Here is a 24130-nt window from a genome sequence, read left to right as displayed (position 1 = left end):
CTAAAATGAAGAATGTCAGTACAGAACCAGGAGAACAACTGAAAGACCTAAGCTCAAGTTTGGGCATGGGCTGTCACTGTCATCACTTTGAAACTGCTGTGCCTTACCACGTAGCTAGTGTAGAACAATGCATTTTTCTTTCCGGCAGCTCAGGTTGAGAAGAGGGTAGCAGCGCTAGCCAGCGCTTCTGGAACACATTCTGCCCATTTTTTTGCCCAAGCAGCTTGTGCGCTGGACTGCCTGCACGGGTGGTTTCCAGTTTACCCTTGGATCTGTCTCTGGGGTGCTGTGGTTGGAGCACTTCAGCACAACCAGCTTGGGGTCTTCTGCCATGATGTGACTGCTCACAAACCGGGAATGGTAACCAGCCAGAGAGGGGACGGACGCAGGGTGTTTGGCACACAGAGGGACTCACGGCATGTAACAGGTTAGGTAATTACCTGCAATTAACGTACGGTTGCTTTATGATGGGCTGGTTGTGCGAAGCTGTACCCACAGGCTTCTGCAGCTGGGACCTTGCCATTGCTGGTGAGCCTCCCTGCTCCAGTTAACACAAAATGGGGTGGAGGCAGCAGCAGGCAAGGAGCAGCCGAGGAACTCGTGGGGTGGTGACCATGCCTCAGCAGGGAAAGGCGTAACAAATCTTGTACTCCCCTCCTCTTTTTTTTAAGACAACAAGGCTGAATAGTAACATCTCAGTAGATGGTACGTGCAGGTCAGTGGTGGTTTGGTGTTTTTGTTTTGTTTTGTTTTTTTAAATGAATTTTTCATTAGCAAATAAAGAAATGTGCCAGCAAGTTATAGAGAAATCCCAAAGTGCATGGCTGGCAATAAACAGAGAACAGGAGCAAACTGGAATATCCCAAACATGAGAGACAGCCAAGCCACCTCGACAGCCTTTCCCATGGTTAAACTGATGTGCATGAATCAGAACAGATCTGTCTGTCACTACTTCCAGATGATGACTTGCTTTCAGTAAAGGGTGTTTGAGTAATAACGCCTTGGCGTGACGGTACTTGGGGGAGCATAACAGTGACTCACTTGTTTAGTTGCCTAAAGCCAGCGAGGTTCCCTCACTGAAGTCACGTAGGTACAGCGTTTCGAGGGACAGTGGATTGCCCTTCTCAGGAGCAATGGCTTTGTAGCTGTTCCAGCCACCTCCCTTCTTGAAGCACAGGCTGTGGCTAATTTTTTTTTTTTTTTAACTTAAAATTTTCATTACTTATAAGAAGTTGACTTCAGTTTGGCCCACCTGTGTTTCTTACAAATGACATCACTTTCTAGATGTCACGAACCCTGACTGAGTGACAGCATAAAGTCTATTATACTGGCGGGGGGGGGAACATTGATCCCTATTTACTTTCCCAGATGGTAGAAGAATTATGTCCTATGAGAAATGCAGGTGTGCTTGATCCTTTAGAGGACTTGAAAAGTATGGGTTTTCTGTAAGGGCTGCACTAGGCTCTCAAGACGTGTCATCTCAGATCTCCTTAGCAATTAATTTCAGCAAACACTTGTGTAACATCTTCCACTTCCTTCTCTCTCACTGCTCCCTCTTGAGAAATAATGGCTGGGAGAGGATCTGTTTTTCTCTGGGCACTTCTGTGCCACATGCACTCAGCTCGAGTGCCCGAGGCCTGGGAGAGGTTCAGCTCAGTGCTGCAGACCTGGGAGGAAGGGCTGACGGGCTCTCTTCATCAGCCCATGCCCAGGATCGCCCCCATCACAGCAGTGACGACGGCTGCCATCATCGCTGCGTTTTGTATCAAGCGGTGGGGCGCAGAGAGATCCCTCTTCTCTAAGGGCATCAGTCCTCAGGGCCGACAGGTGAGTCACCAGGCTCTGCTGTCAGCTCTGGCCTGATACTGGCACTTGCCCCTCCAACTCTTGAAAGAGGCAGAGGAGAGCTTTCCCAAAAAAAAGCACATTGTGGTAGTAGGCATGGCTGTCACTGGCTTTGCTGATGTGAATAAGGAAGTAAATTCTCCATTGGTGCAAGTTGTCCTGAATGAGGTTCGAGATCAATTCCCTCAGATCTAGGTAAGCTAAAACACCCAGAATTGCTTGCCTGCTTCCCAAGGAACCTTTCCTCATGTAAAATTCCTGTGTTTTCCTCTTCTACTGTCCTCGCGTTCATGGGAGGTGCTGCAGTCCAGCAAGTACAGTAGAGATCCTGGGTCAGCAGATCCCTTTGGGCCATGCAATTTCACCTGTGGCTCATAACATACCTGATGAGAGGACTTTATCTCCAGTAAATTACTTATGCCTGCCCTTTTCCTTAAAACCAGCTGGTTTTGGTTGCTATTGCTCTTGCTAAAGACCCATGTAAAATTCAAGCCTTATGGATAAGTACAGGCTGCTCCCACACAATCTTGTTCCCAAACAGGATGCCTCCAGACTCATCCTAGGTTTCTCCCTAAAGATTGAGACCAGAGATGTCTTTTTGTTTGTCTTTTTTTTTTTTGGACCCAGGCATTAGAAGAACTGCCACAGACCCAAGTCTATTGCCTGCACTCCTGAAAGGGCTGGAGCCAAGGCTGTCTCCGTCGGGATCTCTCTAGTTGGGTAATGGGCTGCGCCACCAGCCTCCAGTGATGGACTCACTGCCCACAGTGGGAGCTCGGGCTCCCAAGGCAGCTGCTCAGAGCTTGTTCCTGCTTTCCACAACCCCCACGTGAACCCACCAGCGTTTGCCTGAAGGGACCGAGCTGCAGCTGCAGCCGTATGCAAACTGCTTGATGACCCCAAGGAAGAAGAGAAGACAATTACCAGGAACCAGACACCTCTGATCTAGGTGGCTTTGTTTCCTTTCACTTCAGCACACGCTCCCATTTCTCCTGTAGCCCACTGTGCCCTTCTCTAGTGCACGCTGAGAAAAACAGCCTCGTCTGTCAGCTCTGCACCAGGGGCTCGCCAAAGCACGACAGGAAAATAAAAGTCTGCACTTCCACTGTTACCAGACTAGGAACAGATATACAGATTACAAAACTTGTGAGTGGCAGTTACTGGTAAATATTTATTCTGTCTAATATTTTCATCTGACAACAGATTTTTTTGGTCAGTAAATTTCATCCCTAGCATCCCACAATTTTTACAGATGCAGCTACAGCAGAAAGGAAACAATACAGGGACAGAGACATTGAGAAGCACAGACAGAAACATTTTTTTCTCTGAGAAATGAAAACAGGTAACATCGTGAATGTAAAAAAAAAACCAAAAACAAAACAAAACCAAAACACCCCAACAAACAAACCAAAACCCAATATCAAACAGCATGAAACACAGCAAACCCCCAGTAAAAGGACAAAGAGCAACACACAGAGGAAAAGGAGCTCAATTTCAGTTCAGTGACAAAATATTACTCGGCAATATAGAGGTAACATTTCTCAGCAAGCTGAAGAGTGCTGTGTAGGACAGAACCACTATCATGAGCGCGTAGCAGCTGTCATGCTAAAAGAAGCGTTCTCCCAGTATCTAGGGAAAAAATTCTAATCCCTGTAAAGCAAAGGATTGCCATACTTCTCACTCACATTACGGAAGGTCAGAATTCCTCCATACTTAATAGCTTTAGGTGAAGAACCCACCTAAAGAACAGTATTAACCCCTTTTATAGGTAAGGAAACTAAGCAGAACTGAAGGGATTTGCCCAAGGCAAGGGCAACAGCTAAGGTCACTGGGTACTTGAATTTTACTAGTGATTTTCCTGTTAAGTCTCCAGAAAACAGCAGAGTGGAAAGACTACAAGGACCAAGTCAGTTTTGTAGAAGTCATTACTTATTTTTTTCACATGATCACAGCTGAGACATGACTCACTCAATTCCTTTTCCATCTTAGAAAATTACTCCAGACACCTGATACAGTTGCCATCAGCAAACCGCACCAACTTCATGCTCACAAACCAGCACAAATCACAGACCAGTAGAACCCCTCCAAAACGGCTGTGACAAGCTCACAAGAATATATTCCACCAGGAACCCATCCCACAGATTTTTCTCCTGAACTGTTCTCTCAAAAACACTGACTAGGCAGCATGAGTAAAACTTGAACAAACATGAGCTACTTCAGATCAAAGTGGGCAAGGAACTGCAAAGCGAGGGAGCTTTCATGAACATACTGGTCCTCTCCTCAAAAAAGCCTAGGTTTTTGCATCTCTACAGTGCTACAGGAAGGGAGACGTTTATCTCACAGGTCCCTGCTGCTTGCTCAGGGCAGAGCCCGTGCAACCACAACCCCACCGCAGCTTCAGGAGCAGGCTATGAAACGGCAGCAGCCCATGAGATGCCCCTGAAATAGCTGCAGTGTGGGGGCCGCACGGTGGGAGAAGCAAGAACAGAGACAGCAGCTGTAGCACGGTTTTGCTCCTCTTCCCAAGGGAACGTAGTCGTTTCTTACTGGGTCACACTTGCAGAATTTGAGAAATGCTATTTTTAAATTCCAGACAGAATACCTTATTTTGGCTTTGTTGTATCACTCTGCTGTGGGGGCCCTGTGGCAGAAATCTGAACTGTGCAACGTCGGCAAATACCTGAATTATTCTAACAGCAGATTTTTTCCAAATAGAATTCCAGCAAGTATCACATATAGGTAAGTTATATCTACCAAAGAAGGTCACAGCAGGAGAAAAATAAACTGTCTATCTCAAGGTCACAGGAGCAAACACTGTCGATTTTGGTCCTATTACTGTCAGAAAACAATAAAATATTAGGAAAATTACCTTTTTATGAAATGCAAGAAAAAAAACCCCAGGTATTCACTACATACACGAGTACTGGTTTATCAAGTATGAAGTTTAATTGATCTGTTATATCAATCAGTTCTTTTAACCAAAAGATCCAGTCATATACTACTGCAGTTGAATAGCCAGGGAAGTGACATCAAAATCTAATGTAAATTTTAAAATAAATACACTTCATAAATTACTGATCAGCAATCTGCTTTTTACCCAGCTTTTGAAAATATTTTAGCTGGGTTTTTTAGATAACTAGCACACAGGAGTACATAATGCATACTTTGTAATATTTTTGTTTAAATATTTCTTAGATCATATAGGAAACATTAATGTATTTCAAATATTTAAATTACTTTGTTATGTGCAAACAGTAGCTGATAAGCACTCTTTGAAATAATACAGGATTGATCAGCGATTGTAATGAAGACTAAAAGGGGCAATAACCCCCAAGGGACGGGACACTGTGAACTAAATACTTGTCTACCACCTTTTCTTTTCTTCTTTTATAAAGTTACAGTTGAAAACTCTATTTAGCTTCTGGATGCTTACTCATAGGATCTGTTTTCAATCACTTGAAGCACTGTGAGTCTGGAAGATTTCAACCAGACCTAGCATAAGCTGGCGTGCTTTATTTGGAGTTAACTTCACCAATGGCCTATCAGAAACAAAGAGAGCCCGAGAAAATATCTTTTTTTTTTTTGCAGTGTCAGGCAGAGAATATTTACCAAGTATCATATAAGCAGGTGCCACCTACTGAATAGATGGTGGAGTGCACACTCTGAGGGCTACACATCATCATAAACAAACGCTCGAGAAGTGCCCGCATTCACATGTGACTGCTTTAGTCATCCTCCTTCCTTCATGTTTACTCCTTCAGTGACTCAGCCGCAAGCTTCATTTGCTGGGAGAGAAGGGAGAAAGAAGAGGTACAGTAAGCGTGGTGGTAGCACGATGAATTAGAAAAAAACCAGCAAATTCTGAAAGCAGGACACTTCTGAATGCAACTGAATAATAAAACTACACAAAAAAAATTAGTAACTCGCGCTTCCATAGTTAAAAACAAAACTGCAAGTCTCTTCTGCCTGACTTTTACAACTGACACGGTTTTAACAGAGGCATTGCTTTTCCCACCAAAAGCTGGCACCTCATGATGCAATTTGTATGTTAATTAATTCTTTTCATGATGAATAACACCTTACGTGGAAATTACTAGGCCCAACAGATACAGAAAAAACCTCTTCTCCCTCAGACTCAGGACCAGGGGGGAACTGCTGTAAGAATGGCAAAATGAAAAAGCGGGGGAAATTACTGAAATTACTGTCTTCTGCCACTCCTTGGCAATAACTGTGCTCATGCCAGGGCACTGCGTAAGCCGGCATCGCCACCACTGCTCCCCGAAATCTCCAGCCCCTTTCTCTGCTCACGCCTGCCCGCAGGGTTATCTCTTCCCGGGTAGCGCTGGTTGTTACCTGAAACAATGGCAGTAAGCTGACTGGCTTCCCTGGAAATCTGCTCTTCCATTTAGGAAGACATGGATACCAGGCTGGAATTAAGAATGCTTATCTCTGAATCACAGATTGATGTATTTATTTAAATACTGGACAGCTCTCTGAGATAACTTCAGATAAGCAAAATGCTCACTACAATGAAGGACGCAGAATCTCAGAGACAAAGGGAGTTCTGAAAACTCCTATTATTCCTTGTTACAGCAGAATTTCATTCTGAAGACACAAATACAATTTGCTTTGTCAGTGGGAGAATCTACCTACCGGCCAAGCGTATGCACATTTTTAAGGTACATTCTTTACAGATGTAAAATTTTAATTCATAATGAAGCCTTCAATACTGTAGAGGGGTTTTTTACTTTTAGAAAAATAAATATTTAAGGCTAAGTGACTTTTAATGAAGTTTTAAAGGGATCTTAAAAGGTCAACGAACTACTGACACAAGGCTGCCCCCGATTTCCCACTGCACAAACGTTAGCCTGTAGCTGTTATTCAGCATTTTTGTATTGCTGCTGTTTTTGCTGTTGAACCGAACTAAAACATCCTGTGATATAAGAAAGAGGCAGCAGACTGCTATGCTGATATGTGTTATTTCCAATCCTGTTGTTAACCAGTTTTGTTTTCATTATCTTAGGTCGTCACCAGAGCGATCTCAATGTGAAACCAGAATAACAATTCCAGGCGTCAACAGTATCTGCTGAGTAAGAGACAGCAGAGCTGCTCTTTGAGGCTTCCTGTTAAAAAGGACATTTCATAACGGAGAATTTACAGGGGCAGTAAGAGCGGAGTTTGAGCTGTGCCAAAGGCGTCTTTCACACATCACCTGGGGTTACCAGCAAAGGGTCTTGCAACATCTCAAAGGCTGGAAACCACACTGATATATTAAGAAATAATTACAGTCACTTAAGTCCCCAAAGAAGAAGACTTGAGAGACAACAGTCAGAGGAAGGAGACCAGATGGAGCCCAGCCCAAAAGACAGGGTGCGGAGCAAAGGCAAGGAGACGCACAGCACGGCTGGAATTCAGGAGGGCATAGGCTGGCGTCCAGCGTGACTCCTGCCTTCGAGGCAATCTGGCACAGAGGGGAAGGAAAAGACTGGACGTGAAAAAATGTGAGCAATCATATGAAGAAATAATTGATGCAGCTTCCAACTCCTAAGCAGCTGTGTAGTTTCCATATCCAGCCAGAGGTGGATGGACTTGGGCTTCTGAGTTAAAAGTTCTTTCTTTTACGCTTGTACTTGGTTTGATGCAAATGGCCCAGTAGATATGAGCTATTAGAAAGACAAATACCTAATAATACTATCAAAAAGAAAAAAAAAGGAAATCCCCTTTGGTTTTTTTTCCTGCAAATACAGTGGACACTTTCATGCCATTTCTATCCCATAATAAAGATGTCACATTGCTTTAACACAGCACCTTCTACCTTTCCTTTGCTTCCAGTCTGTGTCTGAACCCCTTCCAAAACATTACTCTGCATGATAAAACCCACCTACAACAACTCTTCTTTACCATTTTTATCTGTATTTCTATGCCATTTATAAGGGAAGTAAAATTAGTTTGTGATACAAATATTTATATGCTTCTCCATAGCAACAGTGCAGAAAAAAAAAAGCCTTAGCTAAATGCTGGAATACAGATTCCTCTTCTGTATCCCGATTCACTTATTTAAATAAATGTCTGTATAGAACTACAGCATCTTAATCAAAGTGACTTCTAATCCTATTGTAAAAACATTAAAAATATGCAGAAGGCAGCAACTTAATTCAGTTTGCGATACATCAAATTCAAACCTAATTCTCTTATTTTAGAATGACTTTCTTAAATCCTGAGTGGTGTTGTAATTATATGGGGATGGATGAGGAACGTAGAAGACTGGAAAGGTATTTTTATTCTCTGATTTCTGCAGGGCTTGCCAAAATCTGGAAAAAAACCCAAGCACATGACTATTAATGATGACTAGATGGTAATCTTTCCAAAAATTTCTGTACAAGCCGGACTACTGTCATTTATTTTTGAATGCCTTCCTAATTTTAACTGAGCTAATCTTATGCTAGTATATTTAAAATATATGATGAACAAACAAACTTCCCAGCTTCTTCAGGGGGCCAGTGAGTAGAAAAACCTCTTAAAACAGCTCCACATGCTGCCATGGCACACACAGCCTGGGCAAAACCAGGCCAAATGCAGTCACTCACGTGCTTCAGGAAATGAATCACAAGCAATGTGAGAACCCCAAGAGCTGCATATCTCATCTCTTCTTTATAATTTCTAATACCAAAACCTATTTTGCAGTACCCGGCAGCACCGGGCTCCCCTAAGAGCTATGACTTCGGCAAGCAACATGTGGTGGCATCATTAGACAGTGGAATTCTTTTGCCAAGTTCAGGCTGAAGAATTTTTAAATTTTCTTTTCTTTTACTGTGAATGGAAATGTTTGTTTTTACCGGGCCTTTCCCCTGATGGCTCCAGCAGGCTCACTGACAACCTGTGGGGCTGAGTCAACTACTCTTCCATCAAGAAGACATTTCTTTGTCAGTTTTAAGTACCATTTTTAAAGTATAGAAGAAGTATTAAAAACTTCTCAATCTCCTTTCAAACCTACTAGATACACAACGACAAAGAAAAACAACGCTCAGCTGAGGGGTCCTAAAAACCTCTGTAAACTAACCAGCAGCATAGCTCAGAAAGGAGTTGCCTCGGGAAACCATTCTTCATTTGTTATCAGCCGAGCGTTACTACAGAAAGGTTCACGCTTCTGTTTTGCGAAATAGGTGGCTGCTCCGTGACAACCGACGGCCCAGTCCTGCTCCCTGGCACGCTGGGCCTGGCCCTGCACAGAACTCGGGATTGCGTCTCTCTCCCTTCTGTGCTTGGGCCAACTCGATCGACCCCTTTATGCAGCACACGGAGCAGCAGCAGCCTATGGATGCAATACGTAAGTGAAGCCTATGTTTAAACTAATTTTTTAGCTTATTGTAGTGGGGCTATAGTGTAGTTTATTCTAAAATTCTGCTGTTAGAAATCGCTCTAAATATTTATCTGCTGCAATTCAATAGTTTTGTTATTTCCATTTTTAAATTTCTTTGTAATGCACACATAATATAATCAGATAGTACTTTTCAGCAGATACAGCAAAAATTCCTCAATGCAGTTTACAAACAAGCTTTACCAATGAATTAGATTTCACTACATTTCAACATTAAATTTTCTGAAAGCATTTTAATAAAACATAACAAATACTTTCACACCACAAATGCAGCTGCATACCAAGCCTGGAAATCAGGCTACTTCCTTTGTGTGCTCACAACCAGAAACACAAATTTTAGTACCTGTAACACAACACAAATTTTAGGCTGTAGCTACCAATGACTGGTCACTCCCCAGTCTAGGGAAGTCTGATCTCATGATGTAGTGCTATGAACAATTCTACATAATATATGCAAGTAAAATAAATAGTTACAAACATGAACTAACAGAAATACACGCTAACACCACAGACCTTGACTACAGCAAAACCAGATGAGTTGCCAAGGGATTTACCACAGGCAGCGCTTGGGCTTTGTTCAAGCCACAGCCTCACTGGAAATCCAGGTCGCTTCTGCCCGGCGCGAGGAGAAGCGTGGCCTCCCCTTCATTTTCAAACCCTGTGCACAGAGCCCATGTGCGACGAGATGCTTTGCATCTCCTCCTTGCTTTGAGCAAGGACGCTGCGTGCCCCGGCGTGAAGCTTCATCCTGCCTCTGTGGATGAGAAGCGCGCGTTGCCTTTCACAAACCCTACCCGGCAAATCCACCTGCGACCTTCTCTCTGCACGAGAGCATGACAGAGAGAAGCCAGCGTTTCTGCTGTTACCAGCACTCGTTTCACACGCGCTCATAATCTAATCAAACACTCTCAACTTTCCTATATGGTTCCTATGGGACAGCCAACATTTTATCAGGTGGCTGACAGTCTGCATTCCTCAAATCTGTCTGCTTAATGTCAACTTCTTGCACTTGCTGAGCTCTGTGTCGAATGCTTAGAGAACACTGTTATCTTCCAGTTATATTTGGCCCTGGTAAGCCAGCCGCTAACTACTCTTAGTTTTAGCACTGTGTGTGTTCTGACAATTCAACTACAACCTGAGGAATACAATTTGAAAAGATAAAAAGCATTTAAAAGTGAAAATCCACGAAACCTGGAGTTAATGATGCACAGTCACAACAAAGGGAGTTTCTTGTGCCTTGAGCTGTTTGCTGACAACTGCAAGAACCGTATCGGCTTAATCTGTCAGTACCAGCCAGCTATGGAAGAGGCAAATTAACACCCACTTTAGGACCCAGTAAGCCTCTTCCACATCTAATATTGTATTCTGTGTAAAAGGGTGAAAAAAAAATACTGAACGGAAATTTGTTGTCGCTGATTATACTGGTTGTGTGAAGTTGTGGTAACTTCGTATCTGGAACCACAAACCTTCCCTCAAGGTTTTTGTGCATGGCGTTGACGACTCTGCAGGGAACGGAGCTTACAGACTTCAGGTCTGAGGTAACTTTTAAGTCTCATTTCTGACTCTGACCAGTTTTTCAGCAACCTCTTGGTTGCCACAGCTAGAGATGATAACTGATGCTTGTTTACAGTAGCAATGGACACCTTCTATACTGGTATACTCCTGTTCATAAATACCAGGACTTCTGTGTTAAACCACACAGCCACAGTGTAACACTGAACGCTTATTTTCAGTAACTCAACCAGCGCAACCCTCAGAGTCCTTTTGAAAGCTATTGATCTCCAGAGTAGTTTCCCTCTACTTAAGTAATACGATAAAAGGTTTGTTCTTTGAGACTTGTAGGAACAATTTCACAGCTTCCTTATTTAACAGACCAATGGCCCTGTGATGCTGCAAACTGGTGAAAACAATTCTCTATAAAGAAAAAGCCATACACAAGTGTTAAACAGCCGAAATGCAGATTTTTGATGAGGTGGTGAGAAGAATTTTAAACTGAAGATAACAAAGAAGCAAATGCTGAACAGTGGAGCTCTCACGAGGACTCTGTAAGCAATTACAATTATTTAATTATTTAATTTACAGTGGGAATCTGCTACAACAAATAGCAGGTAAAAGCAAACAGCAAAAAATAATTATCTTCTTTCCTTTCTTTTGTGCCCAATTCATGATGGAATACCGAGTACAAAAAGCTAGTGTTAATGAAACAGTTAAGTTTGCAAAATTAGTAAGTGCAAAGTCAGGAAAACTTGCAGAATCACATAATATGTGCCTTGGAGTATTGTGCCTGATTAATAGGGCTGTGAGCCACAGCAGACAAAGCAACCCCATTTGTAGTAGATTTTTTCCCAAGATTTTTTTCTGATCTACTTCATATTGTCTCTGATTTAAATTGCAAAGTATTAATTAATACTCATTACAATATTCTTACAGTATTAGTCACCCTTTGTTGAACCTTATTTCAGTTCAGTAGATAGTACAAAAATGTAGAAATGAGTAGAAGCCACATTAGATAAATCACAGTATTTTCTTCAAAAGTATAGCTTATGTATGCTAAACCTCAGAACATTTAAATTATTTTTATCTTGTTTTAATTCATGCTTCTAAAAATTCACTTCTTTCACCATATCCAACCATGTAGCTGCAAAGTGAAAGATAAATACGCAAGGTTAAACAATATGACTGAACGCCTAACGAACAGCATGTGCTCTAAGCGCATGTGTGGGATGCCAGACCAGCCTAGCAAACGCTCTCGCCGTTAGCTTATGCAATTACCTCCCATCCAATACGCAGCCAGTCAATAGATTTTGGAGTCAGAGACTATTGACTAGCTATGAAAGCAATGATGCAAAAATACCCGAAGTGACATGACCTTGATCGCGTCTCGGAGCGGAGGGGCAGACTGCATAGTCCTTGCAGATCTGTGCCTGTCAGTCATACATTTCTTTGATTTTGTGACCTGGGTCAAACAGACTTCATTACAGTTTAAGGGTGCAGTTTGTCCCTGGGTTAGTAGCATGTCAACTGGGTTCTAATGATTTCAGGGTGAGCTATGACAAAATCTATTTTCTCAGGAGTTTTGGATAATGTTTGCAGTTACTAGTCACAATCAAGTTACTAGTTACAATCAATTGGTAAAACAAACCACTCTGCAGTGTAACAAGTTTACACGCTCAGTGAGACATCCCTGAGCACGTGCTTACCCTTTGGAAGAGAAATACCCAGCCCTTTCAGAGTTTAACCAGGCCTCTGGACACAAACCCCAAATTTATGGATATGCCTGACACCGAAGCGTAACTGCAGACACAGCTGAGTCAGCCGTACACCGACTGCAACAGCAGCAACAGCACCGGGCTGCTCAGTATACATTTACTCGCTCCTTCAGCTCATGCGCTCTGCGCTTGCCCTCCCACACAATCCAGGAGGCACAGCCGAGAGACGGCGAAACCAGTGTCTGAAAAATCCGCCAGCGCCAGTGGCGAGGGACTGGAAGGCACTGCTGTGGGACAGCCAACAGCCCTTCCTCCGCACACTGCTGCTGGCACGATGAAGCGCTCGGGCGATGTCGGAAATACACAGCTCACTACGGCTTCTGAGAGGATACACGTTTCACTCTAATGCTTGCAAGACAAGCAAAGCTACGTGAGCTCTCTGCTTCCATTTTAGGAACTTAAGGCTGGAAGGGACCTGCTGGGTTATAGACACAAGCCTCCCTCGAGTGCAGAAACCCACATTGTAGAGGTTTAGCCCAGAGGAGACCACACAACATCTATTCCAGTATTACACACGCCAAAACCCACAGGGTTTTTGCCAGCATCCTTTAACAAATTCTATTGTAAGAAAGGCAAAAGGCTATTTTAAACTCTTTAATGCCACAAAAAGAACAGAGGAAAAAATCAAGAGCATGAACTCCTCTCCTTGTAATCTGTGCAACAGCAGGGAATAGAGTGTCTGAAAAGCAGAGATGGTCTCTCAAAATTAATTATTCCCAATCCTCAGGAGGATGACAAAAAAATACTCTGTAATCCCGTTACTGTCTGGACACAGATTTGGCCATCACTGGAACCCCAGCACACAAAGCCCAGCACCCCCCTCTGCCAGCGGGTACAAAGGCAGGCCTAGCCCCAGCCCAAGCCCACCTTATCTCAATAGTGACCCACGCCCACTTTTCTTTCCAAGTTTGTTAATTTGTGGATCCATACAGTTTCCAAAAATCAGTAATACTGATACTACTCAGTTTCCAAAAATCAGTAACAACAACAACAACAACAAAAAGTTTACTCCTCTACACAGGAAATTAATTAGGTAATCTACATTGGACTGTTGATATGAAACTAAGAACCCAACTTCAGGCATTATTTTTTGAAATTTCTATCTGTGACATAAATCAGATATCAAAAGCAGGTTCATACAGAGTGTGCATGGCTGTGCTCTGCCCTGCTACCACACGCAAGCCACAATGACACAAGTACAGAATTTCCATCTGTCTTGCAGGAGGCAAGAAACTTCAGCCTGAAAAATACGTCAGACGACACCAGAGAAATCAAACAACTGAACAGTGTAAGTAGAAAATATGAAAATATATGTGAAGTATAAACCACATGTTTAGAAATGAGACTTTCACACTAAGTGCTGGGCAGATCGATGGCAAAAGCAATCACTCTCTTTAAGGAGTTTTTTTTTTAAGAAGGAATCTGCCTCTCAGTTTATCTGCTGAATCAGCATGGAAAGTGAGTTTAATTCTGAAGTTATTGTTACCATGGTATTCACAAAATCACATTTCACTGCAGTAAAGTAGGGGAAATTATTGAATGTTTCAATTATTTGGTGAAGAGGAACTACTCTCAGCTCTGCCAAAGCGTTTAATAGGTAAGGAATCCAAGACCAGCAACAGAAGGGACCTGCCATGTCACCCTGTTTGTTTTCCTCCTGAGTAGAGGCTGTCCTGCCCCAGGGACTTGTCCTTACATGATAATTTCCAGTGACATTTTCGTTCTTGTCTTTCTCTTCGAAGATAAGCCTTCTCGTACCTCCTGTGGAGGCTCTGCTATTACCTGCTATTGCCTATTCACAGCTCAGTGAAAAATAATCAACGTAGAGCTGGTAACCAATTGCTACTTACAGTCATTTTGTAAATATTCTGAAGAAACGGGTTCTACCAATTTTAAAGCTCATCAGAGGTCCCTTTACAAGCACTTTCAGAATGGCAATGGCACGACTGACAGAATTCCTTCTTCCACCGAAGACACCTGTGACAAGGCAAATTCCCCTTCTGCCAAACACCCTGCTCCTTGGGAAGACCACGCACACATGGAAAAAGAGGCAACTTGTTTTCCCTTCATTAAACACTGGGCTAAGCATAAGTATTGATCATTTATGGGTATTGATTTGCTTTTAAAAAATGTATTTTAAGTCAGTATCTATCTGACCAGATAAAGTTATACACCTATTCAGATAAAGTCAATGACTCAAATTAGTTATGGTGGATTTATGGTTTGATCTGGCCCAGGAAGTTCTTGAGCTGAGCACAGAGGATGGGAAAATACGGGGAAATACATGTTAGCCCAGCTCTTTGCTCCATCCTAAGCGTCTGCTTACTGCTCCTGTGAGGCCTGGGCTGGAGAAACCCTTGATCTCACAACCCTTACACAGATACACACAGATACACAAAGGACACACGGAGCTTATTAAACCTGCCATTTCCATTTAAGATGCACAGCTGGATATGAAGCATGACTCTTGGAGAACTACAAAAGGTTGTCTAATGAGCATGTAGGAGAGTCAGAACAAACTTTGAATTAGCTTGCGCAGATATTTTGAAAATGAGTATAAGGTTGGTTTGGTAGTTTATAACTCTGCATTTCTTCAGAATGAGTAAAGTTGTTACAGCTGACATAGTCCTAAATTATAATAATATTTATAAATTATTCTGCTATGCCTGTAGTAATTTTAAACAACCTAGCAAAGGGTGAAGGTCTGATTTCCTTGAAGGCAATGACAAAATTCTTGTTTGCTTCAGTGAAGCCAGACATTCCCTCTATGTGCTCCCTAGGTTACGAGTGAACGAAACGCTTTTCCTTTTCTCCCACAAATTAGCGGGAAGAAAACCTCTTTGCTCCGGCTTGTTTACCGCATTTGTTCAGGGGTGATGTAGTGCTCTGCTGGTAAAGCTCCTGTCTGTCTGCATTTTCACCAGAAAACCAAAGCACTCCTGTGAGCTACATCAAGGGGTTGCTGTACCCACCGGAACTGCCCTGCCCTAGGTGCTCTTCCACGCTAGCCCCCTTTTCAGAGCTATCTGTATTGCTAGCAGAGACCCTAACCAATTTTGGTGGTTTTCTGCCTCTAATATTAACAATGATTTCTTTGCAGAGCTTTATGAAATTCTTTTGCAACAAAAAGCAAACTATGGAAAATTAAAACTATATAATAGCTACTATTTTCAGGCAGAAGAGAAATGAATTTTCAAGCAGCTTTGTAAGACGAAGACACACAACGATCTGTAGATACGCTGTATATTAGTGTCTGCTCTGTTTCTGAGACCTGCTTTAGTGCACCCCGCACTGTATTACTGAGCAATTACACAAAAAGATCTTAGGATGAGGTGTAGACTGGAAAAAATGTAGGAATTATTTCTGACTACTTAATTTTATTATTTTCAAGCCTTTGCAGCCTTATAATCCCAGTTTCTCTCTGTTAATTTTTGTGCAAAACAATACCTAAAGGCAAATGACTTGTATTATATAAAATACACATAAATTTGTAAGAACTGGTTTTAACAACATTGTAATTTTTAGGTTTAGAACTTCATGTTAAAACTATTACCTTCTAAACAAAACTTGAATAATTGCAAAAAAAAGTAAGAATACTGAAATTCTTATTTTACTTTTTCAACATGAACCTTGTGTCTATGTAGCCTTTCCATGCACAGAATAAAGCAGTTTTCATACACTTCGGTAACACTTCTCCTTTTTTTCCCCCTGCTTTTTAATTTTTGTAAAGTATTTTTGCTTTCTTTATTAAAGCATTTTATTCCCTTTCCTGTTTATTCCTTGCTGATTCCCTGTCCTGTTTTCTGCTGTCCTAGTTGCCTCCTCTTCCTTAGCTTTTTACTTCCAATTTCTTCAAACCTAGAAATTGCTCCCTTCTGCATCCATATTCACTGGCTGGTAAGAGTCGAACTTGCTGACAACCCTGGAGGTTGGCACTGCTCCCCGCTGGGAAGAGAGCCGCGTTCCTCCTCCCGCTTCCATCACCCTGCTCCGCTTTTCAGGAGCAGTGGGAAGGAAAGGAAGAACAAAGTACCCCTAGCACTTTGCTGCTCTGCTCCGGGGGGGAGCGGGGGGAGGCTGGATAAAGCCTGGCAACAAACCGAAGCCTAGGAATAAATGTGTTGAGCAGATCTATACTGCTTCAGTCCAGCCTCTCTTCTAGACTGACCTTCTTCGTTTCCTTCACTGGAAATTAGAGCTAATGGTGCCAGCTTCAGCATGCACCGAGGGATTTACTATTGTGATTCATGTTAAATTGCCACACTAATTTAATTCTATCAGACCTCAAGGCTTTGCTTTGAAATCTTTCTTATACATTGCAAAGTGCTTTTACTGGGTACCCTGGGTTAGCAGTACCATCACATTTCTATTTCTCAATTTTAATCCACCACAACAATCAATATATTATCTAGCATGCAACCACAAATATCTAAAATAATTTCTCTTCAACACATTAGTTGTGGCATATTAAAACTCTGTCCTATTGCTATAGAAACACCACAAAACATTACCATTTGTCAGAACATACACGTTGTATTATAAATTTTATAGAAAGACCTTTATAAGTTGTTACATCTGTCAAACAAACTAGATTTTTAAAAACACGCCAGTAAGTGCTGTCAAAGGACTCTAAATAAATGTTTAAGACATCATATGATTGTGCATCAGTAAAGTGAGTTAATATTATCCAGTGAGTCACCTAGCTAATTCACTGTAAATTTATGTGATGGTATAAGATGGAAGGTGAATACACATTTCCACAGATCCTTCAGGGCAAATCAAATACACAAGCTGGGACAGGACAAATAATTACAAAATATTAACAAGCTGCAGAAATCCATTCTCTGCACTTTGAGCTTGATAGCATGTCATCGCTTACATGCTGATGTTTCCTTTGGAAACAATCAGAAAGCAAGGAGTGAAAATTCCATATGCCATTATAGGACAAAGAGAACTACAAGACCCGTGGCAGTCAGTTACGTCCTTTCGTAAGGACGTATTTTTCGTAAAACAAAAATAATTTACAACCATAAACACTGCTCACAGACAAAAAGAGAGCACATCATTTTCCATATTAATAGGAAATAACAGTTATTATTAGTGGTGTAAAGAAATACATCAAAGGGAAAGAGTACGCCCAGTAAAAAGAAATGGAATTGCAGGCTGTGGTTTACAATGAGCCAGTGTAAGAGCGCATCTACAAAAGGAACTCAACAGCATAGACACACAAAGATTCTCATTCTCTCTCTCTGTACCTGCATCTGTATATGTACATATAAAAATACAAAGAAAATGCATACATATACACACAGAAGAACAAATAAAGAAGACTTTAGCAATGCTGGTTTCACAGGAATGAGCAGTGTCAGTATATATAAAGCTTGTATTTAAAGAGGCATTATGAACAACATTAATAGGACACTGGTAGGTTTTGGTTTCCATGTGAGTTTTTTGTTTTGTTTTGTTCTGTTACCTTGAAAATTCTCCTCCTGATGCCTTGCTCATTTGTAACCTGTGAAATCTGGAAATTGGCCAATATTGCTACCATAGCGTTATGGGGAATTCACACTTCAGATCAGCAAAGAAATTCTTCAGCAGACAGTATACCCTAAAGACTAATTAGCATTAAGCATTACTTTAAAATGTATATGTTACTCTATATCAATAAGTATTAATCTCATATAAAAATAACCTTCAAATAATTATATTTGAATTTTGCAATCTTATTAACTTTTGATCAAAGAAATCTATCCCATTGAAACTGCCATCTGCTGAACTTGCTTCTTGACTTTGTTTGATCTTTCTGTGACATGGGAATAACCACAAATAATATTGGGAAAAATACATAAATAACACCTTTAAATTTTCTCTCTTATGGAATCTTCAGGGGTTCAACTAAAAAGAACAAAAGAAGTCTTTGTCCTGTATTAGTGAGTAAGTGAATCTCTTTTCTTGGTTTCTGCTCATCAGTGAAAAGAAAATACAACTCCAAATTACTAAGATCTATATAAACACTCTTGTATTAGATGTTTGTGCAACAAACTGGAACCTCCACAGTGGCATTAAAAATAGTCTTGTTTTTGAAGCAGAAATGAAAATTCTTCTGATTCATGAGATAAGCTCAATGCTAATTGATATGGAAAGTAAACAACAGCTCCCATTAATAGTTATTCCAAAGCTTTAACTGTGTTCACCACACTTTCCTACGCTTCTCCTGGAAACAACAGGACCGATCGCTCCCAGAGAAGAAGTAACTGGACGAACTAATTAATGGCTTGGTCCGATAATTTCAACATCACAAGTTAAAAACAAGTAAGGGAAACTCTGGGTGTGCCCCACCTGCAGAAGAAAGGTGTCTTCTTACCACATGTCAGCCTGATTTAGTCACTTTGAGTTTCTCAACTTGGCAGACTAGCTAATTTCTGGGTTTGCTCAACACTACTTCCACCAACCCAAACCCATCTGTCTTTCCTTTCATTAAGATTTTACTTCACTGCTAGTTAACAAATGTTAGCTACAGTGTGGTAAGAACAGACCTTGCCATCTCCCCAAAGATGACCAAGCCTTTTTCAAGAGACAGACTAAGTGATTAATTTGATAGCATCTCTCAAGTTAGAAACAGGAAGGACCAAGAGTTACAAGAAACTTATTTAGCAAATTTACTACCTCTTTATATATTTATATATATAAAAGTACTCTTACCTGTTGAAAAAAATCCATCAGCTTAAGAAGATGCTGATAAGAAACCCCATCCTTTCAGGGAAAACAGACTTCCTTAAGTTTTTCAATTCATTTCAAACTATTCAAGCAAAGAGGGCACCAACACAGAGGTTCTCTTCAACAAATGCCCAGCAATCCCTCTTTTGTTTCAGGCAGTCCTGCTCTTCCAATAGCATGTGAAATTGTCCTTAAACATCTACACAGCTGTGTTGCTGCCCAAGCTTCTTCAAGGCTTCTTTTTTTTCTTCCTAGGTAACCAAAAGCAGTTCAGAGGCAGAGCTGTACAAAGCTTTTGGAACTTGCATGGCCAAGCAGTTGGTGACCTGTATATGTATCACAGATGTCCAAAAAGACCTCTGGGGCAGGAACTTAACACTCGTGCCTTTTTATAGAGAAATAAGGCAACAGAAGTCTTAACGTGCATAAGCCACCTAAGTTCTACAACTATATAAACACTGCAATGTACATAGTTACCTACCACACACAGAGTTCTTTTGTTTCAGTGTCTCACCGGAATCTTAAAAGGTTTGGTGAGCCATTCTGGCAGATGTACCATCTCCTACATGAGAATCACTGAAATAGTTATGAAGACTTTTAAGATCCTGCAACTTTTTCCCATTTCTTTCCCATCAAAAGCTATGGAGTCAGCATGCACGTCTGCTAAACCTTCAAAACATTTTCTTTGCCTTGAAATTTAAACTCCTTCTAACACATCCGTGAAGGAACTATGATTGGTCAACGTCCCTGCAAGTTTGGTCAACCAATGTGGACATCATTAGAGCAATATCGCTCAAAATACCACCACAATTTTTGTCTAGCTTTTTTAGAAATGCGTTTAGTATTACCTCCATTTACCGGGGTATAAAATGTAATTGGCCTCTGTCCTCATGTAAAATCTCTAAATAAAGCACTTGCTCTTGTATCAAAAACTGGTTTTCATCTTTGAAACGAAAAATCCTTGCTTTGTGATCTTGAACATCTTTGTTGCTTTTCCCTGGGGTTTTAGGGTGGGGTTTTTTCCACTCCTTTTTTTTTTTCCCCCTAAATTGAGATAATTACTCTCTGCACCTCTCCATCCTTTCTGCTCAGCTGCCCCATTGATTCATGCTGGAGTTTCATCTGAGAGATGTTCCTTTCTGGCTTGTCTTCTTCCAGAATAAGCCAATACTCTACCAAACTTTCAGTGTCTGACAAGGTAAGAATTTCTGCCCAAACAAGACATATTTTGAGTGTTTCCTCCTCTGCTCTGAGAGACCAAGGAGAGGGCATAGAACTGCAGCAGACTCTTCAAATGAGATGTGCGCTATTGCGGTATATATTGCCCTGGACAGCCTTGCTCCAGGGTAACAAGGTAGAAAGCACAGCTAAAGGTGGGCTCAAGGCAATGCCCCTGCAGAAATGACTGACCACGTACTGCTTGCTTCTCCACGCACGTTCCAACTACATCTTCCAGGTGAAACAAAAACTGAGGCAGTAGGAAAAAAAATAGCATGCTGGAATATGAATATTATAATCATCATTTGAGGAAGCAGATAAAAAGAAAAAAAGGTTCTCCTAAGAAAAGAAAGGAATCAGACAAAAAAATTCATAGACTGTGCAGCTCTAACAAAGACGCAAGAACTAAAGCAATCTCAAAAAAAAAAAAAAGTAGTAAAGCCTGTAAATGAGAAAAAAAACCCCACAAACAGGGTAATTAAACTGCTAAACTTTAGATTCTCCAAATGCTTCTTAGGAAAGCAAATCTTTCCGCTTTCAATCCATTTCACAGGATATATAGCCATAAGCAGCACACATTACACCTATTACTGAGTGAATAACCTAGCAAACTACAGAGCAGCACAATGCTCTGAAATGATTTCTGAAGTTTTACTTGCTGCCAATAGAAAAGAAAAAAAGAGTACTATAGGACCTTAACTTATAAAATATTCTATTTGTTTCTAGTTCTGCTTTTGCATTTAATTCTCATTTATTTTCCTAAAACTTTAAAATACAATAAAGCTTTTAAAAGCAGCTGTCTGAATTTAGTTCCTTTGCCAGGTACTTCCTTCTGCTTCTCAAATCCATTTAATACAAACTGGCATCTTAAAAAGCGTGCTTTGGTACACAGAGCCTAACAGTACCAGTGAAACCTCCTGACAGCCTGCTTCTCAGAAGCAGAAAGACATTCTCTCACCAACAGAGCTGCTCCAAACAGTGCTCTCTTTCGCATGTGAGCTACCTATCACCACATGCCATGTTACTTGTAATTCATGTAACCGCACATCAGAGAGAACCACTGCTGAGAGTACATACAGGTAAACATTCTTTTGTTTAAGCATACAGCTATTGATGTAATGGTACGATGCTTTCCATGCACATAAATGAATTTGGGTTTTAGGAAAATTCCCTCTGGATACTGCAGACTTCAGGCTCTTATTAAATAAAGTAAGCACAGAGCAGAAAGATAACATTGCTGCCAAAGCACAGCAACACCAACTCTGATGTATATATGCCTGTCTACAGAAAGTTACAGTATCCTCCATGGTTTCAAAAAGTTCCTAGCAGAATATTATATTGAGTTGACAAAAATATACGTCAGACACTTCAGGTTAATACTTGTATCAGGAAGAGAAGGTTAAGGAAATGATGTCTACTTTCTAATTTACCTCAGAATACATTTTAGTACTTTATAATCTGTTGAACACATAACATCCCTTCCTCTGTATGAATAATAAAAATTGGTTACTTTCAGCTTGACAAATACACATTTCTTGCAGTTCTTACAGCATAGCATGTAATGAATTAACTACACACCAGGCAATAAGAATCTAAAATATCCCCCACGCAAACTGAAAAGGACGTTGCATATTAATTAGAGACTGACATGCTCTTTCACCCTAACCATCTTTCTCTGAACACAAAACCTCTTGCATTTCACAAATGTCAAGTCTTGCTGCTTTTCCACAGAAGCACATGAGACTCAAATGCAGCAGAAATTCTGGGTTTATGACACATCACCGGAGAATGAGAGAAAGAACAGGCAATGCTCGTATGTTGGCTGTTACAGATCAGGTTAAAAAAAAAGATCCTTCATGAACATGTCGGGCCTCATCTGCTCCACCTAATGTGCTCTCTGTTTTGCTTACATATTGAAAATCCCCTCATATTAGTGAGTAGCCTTCTCGTATTCATTTTTCTTTGTTTAATCACTTCACAGTTCAATCACTTCATAGTTCAGCTGTTTCGACGAGATGGTCTCTAACAGATTTGCTGGCAGTCTGAACTACCTGTACGTTCTGTCCAGAATGGCATTTCCCCCAGTCTTGTGCTACAAACAAATCTGATTTAAAGAGGAAATGCAATGGTAATGGATGTATGAAATGTGCTTTATGATGTATCAGCCTACTTGAGTTTCTCAATTCTCTAAATATCTGCCTTCCCCTCAGATTTTTTCTTAATATTTTCACATTTTGTACACACAGCAAATGTCACCTTCCAGGAAGGTTAACACACGCTATTCTTACAGTTTCACACTGTCGAAGCATACTCATAATCAAGTACAGCACTAATACTTTTTTTGCCTATCCAGTACCCAAAGAGTTTATATATATGATGACCTTCACATGCAAGGAGCAAGGGGGTTGGACTAGATGATATTTGAAGGTCCCTTCCAACTCTAACCATTCTATGATTCTATACGCCCTGTCCCCTCACACTAGACTAAAAAGAACTCAGAAGTAGGTAAATAGTAAATTTGTGTATTGACAAAACACTTCTGACAACTCCAGTTATTACTGGGTAGCTTCTTTTTCTCCCTTCAATGCCTGTCCATATGATCATTCCCGTTGTCACTGATTCAAAGCAGTATCCTCCCACATATTCACAGTTGATTAGGAGTTAAGATTTGTGAGTCTTTCAGCTGCACAGCTAACACAGGACTGCCTAGAATAGCTTTGCTTCTGGATGTCTCTGAAAGGGAAGAGTTTGGTAATACAGCAGCAAACAAGGTGGTTATTTTTCAGATGTCAGGACCACAGAATGCTCTGTGAGGTCAACGCTGTAATTTGAACACTGATGTGTGTACCTGGCTAACTGCAGGCAAGTATCGCATTACAAACTCTCATGTCTTCTTATCCAGTTAGTCTCCCTAATGATAGGCTTATATTGAGTATGATTCTCTCCAGTAACCAAAACATCAAAATAAAATAAAAATCTCAAGCTCAAGTGTTCAAAGCACATGTGCATCCACATTGTAATAGGCATCTGGACAAGCAAACAACAAGCATAACCGCACACCTTGAACTGACAGGATGTATTACTGCAGCATAATTATTAAATAATGCTTTAAAGCTCAAGCTAGTCTCTGAAGTTCAGTGGTGGCCAACAACTGTCTCCTAAAACCTGCAGCTTTCACTGTGACAGCATGTCTCCTCAAAATCACCTGAATCCGATGTCTAAAGTTCAGGGGCCACAGAGGAAGGGACCTCGAACTAACTTTGCAGCTACTAGCCAATTTCAACAAAAGTTATCAATTTGCAGAGGTCTTGAGGATTCCAAGTGCCTCTTTGATTTATGAAAATTAGTAGCATGGTATGAAGGGAAACCCAAACCAATACCCTATCAATGAAAACGCAATTGCAACTCAATTCCTTCCACTGTCCAGCAAGTGGCTGCCAAGGGTTTAATCAGGACGTACGCACAGCTGCATACAGGTTCAGGAAAGACTGAATATAAATCCCGAGGAAATCAGGATTCATTAGTTCTGTTACTCATAAGGAGACTGTGTGTAACATGAGAACAGGCAAATGGAAAAGTTTATTGTATAAGAAATCAGTCCAGTCTCCTTCACGGTATCTGTCCCCGTCCGGACCTGAGAAAAGTATTTTCATTCCCTTCCCTGCTTACAATCTGCATTTATTGGAGAGTCCTGCCATTTTCA

General features: G+C 41.0%; 1 protein-coding gene across 1 annotated transcript in view; it reads right to left on the bottom strand.

Moving 5' to 3' along the window:
• Positions 1-4769: 4769 nt before the first annotated feature.
• The window catches only part of ANO10 (anoctamin 10), a 123705-nt gene continuing 104344 nt past the window's right edge, over positions 4770-24130 (bottom strand). The window contains exon 13 of the mRNA XM_086742760.1: positions 4770-5630. Coding sequence (XP_086598886.1) covers positions 5595-5630 — 36 coding nt within the window. The 3' untranslated portion in view covers positions 4770-5594. The remainder of the gene's footprint in view (positions 5631-24130) is intronic.

This window comes from Chlamydotis macqueenii, chromosome 2, assembly GCF_036417535.1.
Source record: "Chlamydotis macqueenii isolate bChlMac1 chromosome 2, bChlMac1.mat, whole genome shotgun sequence".
NCBI classification, from domain to species: domain Eukaryota; kingdom Metazoa; phylum Chordata; class Aves; order Otidiformes; family Otididae; genus Chlamydotis; species Chlamydotis macqueenii.
This window is presented reverse-complemented; position numbering and strand designations above follow the sequence as displayed.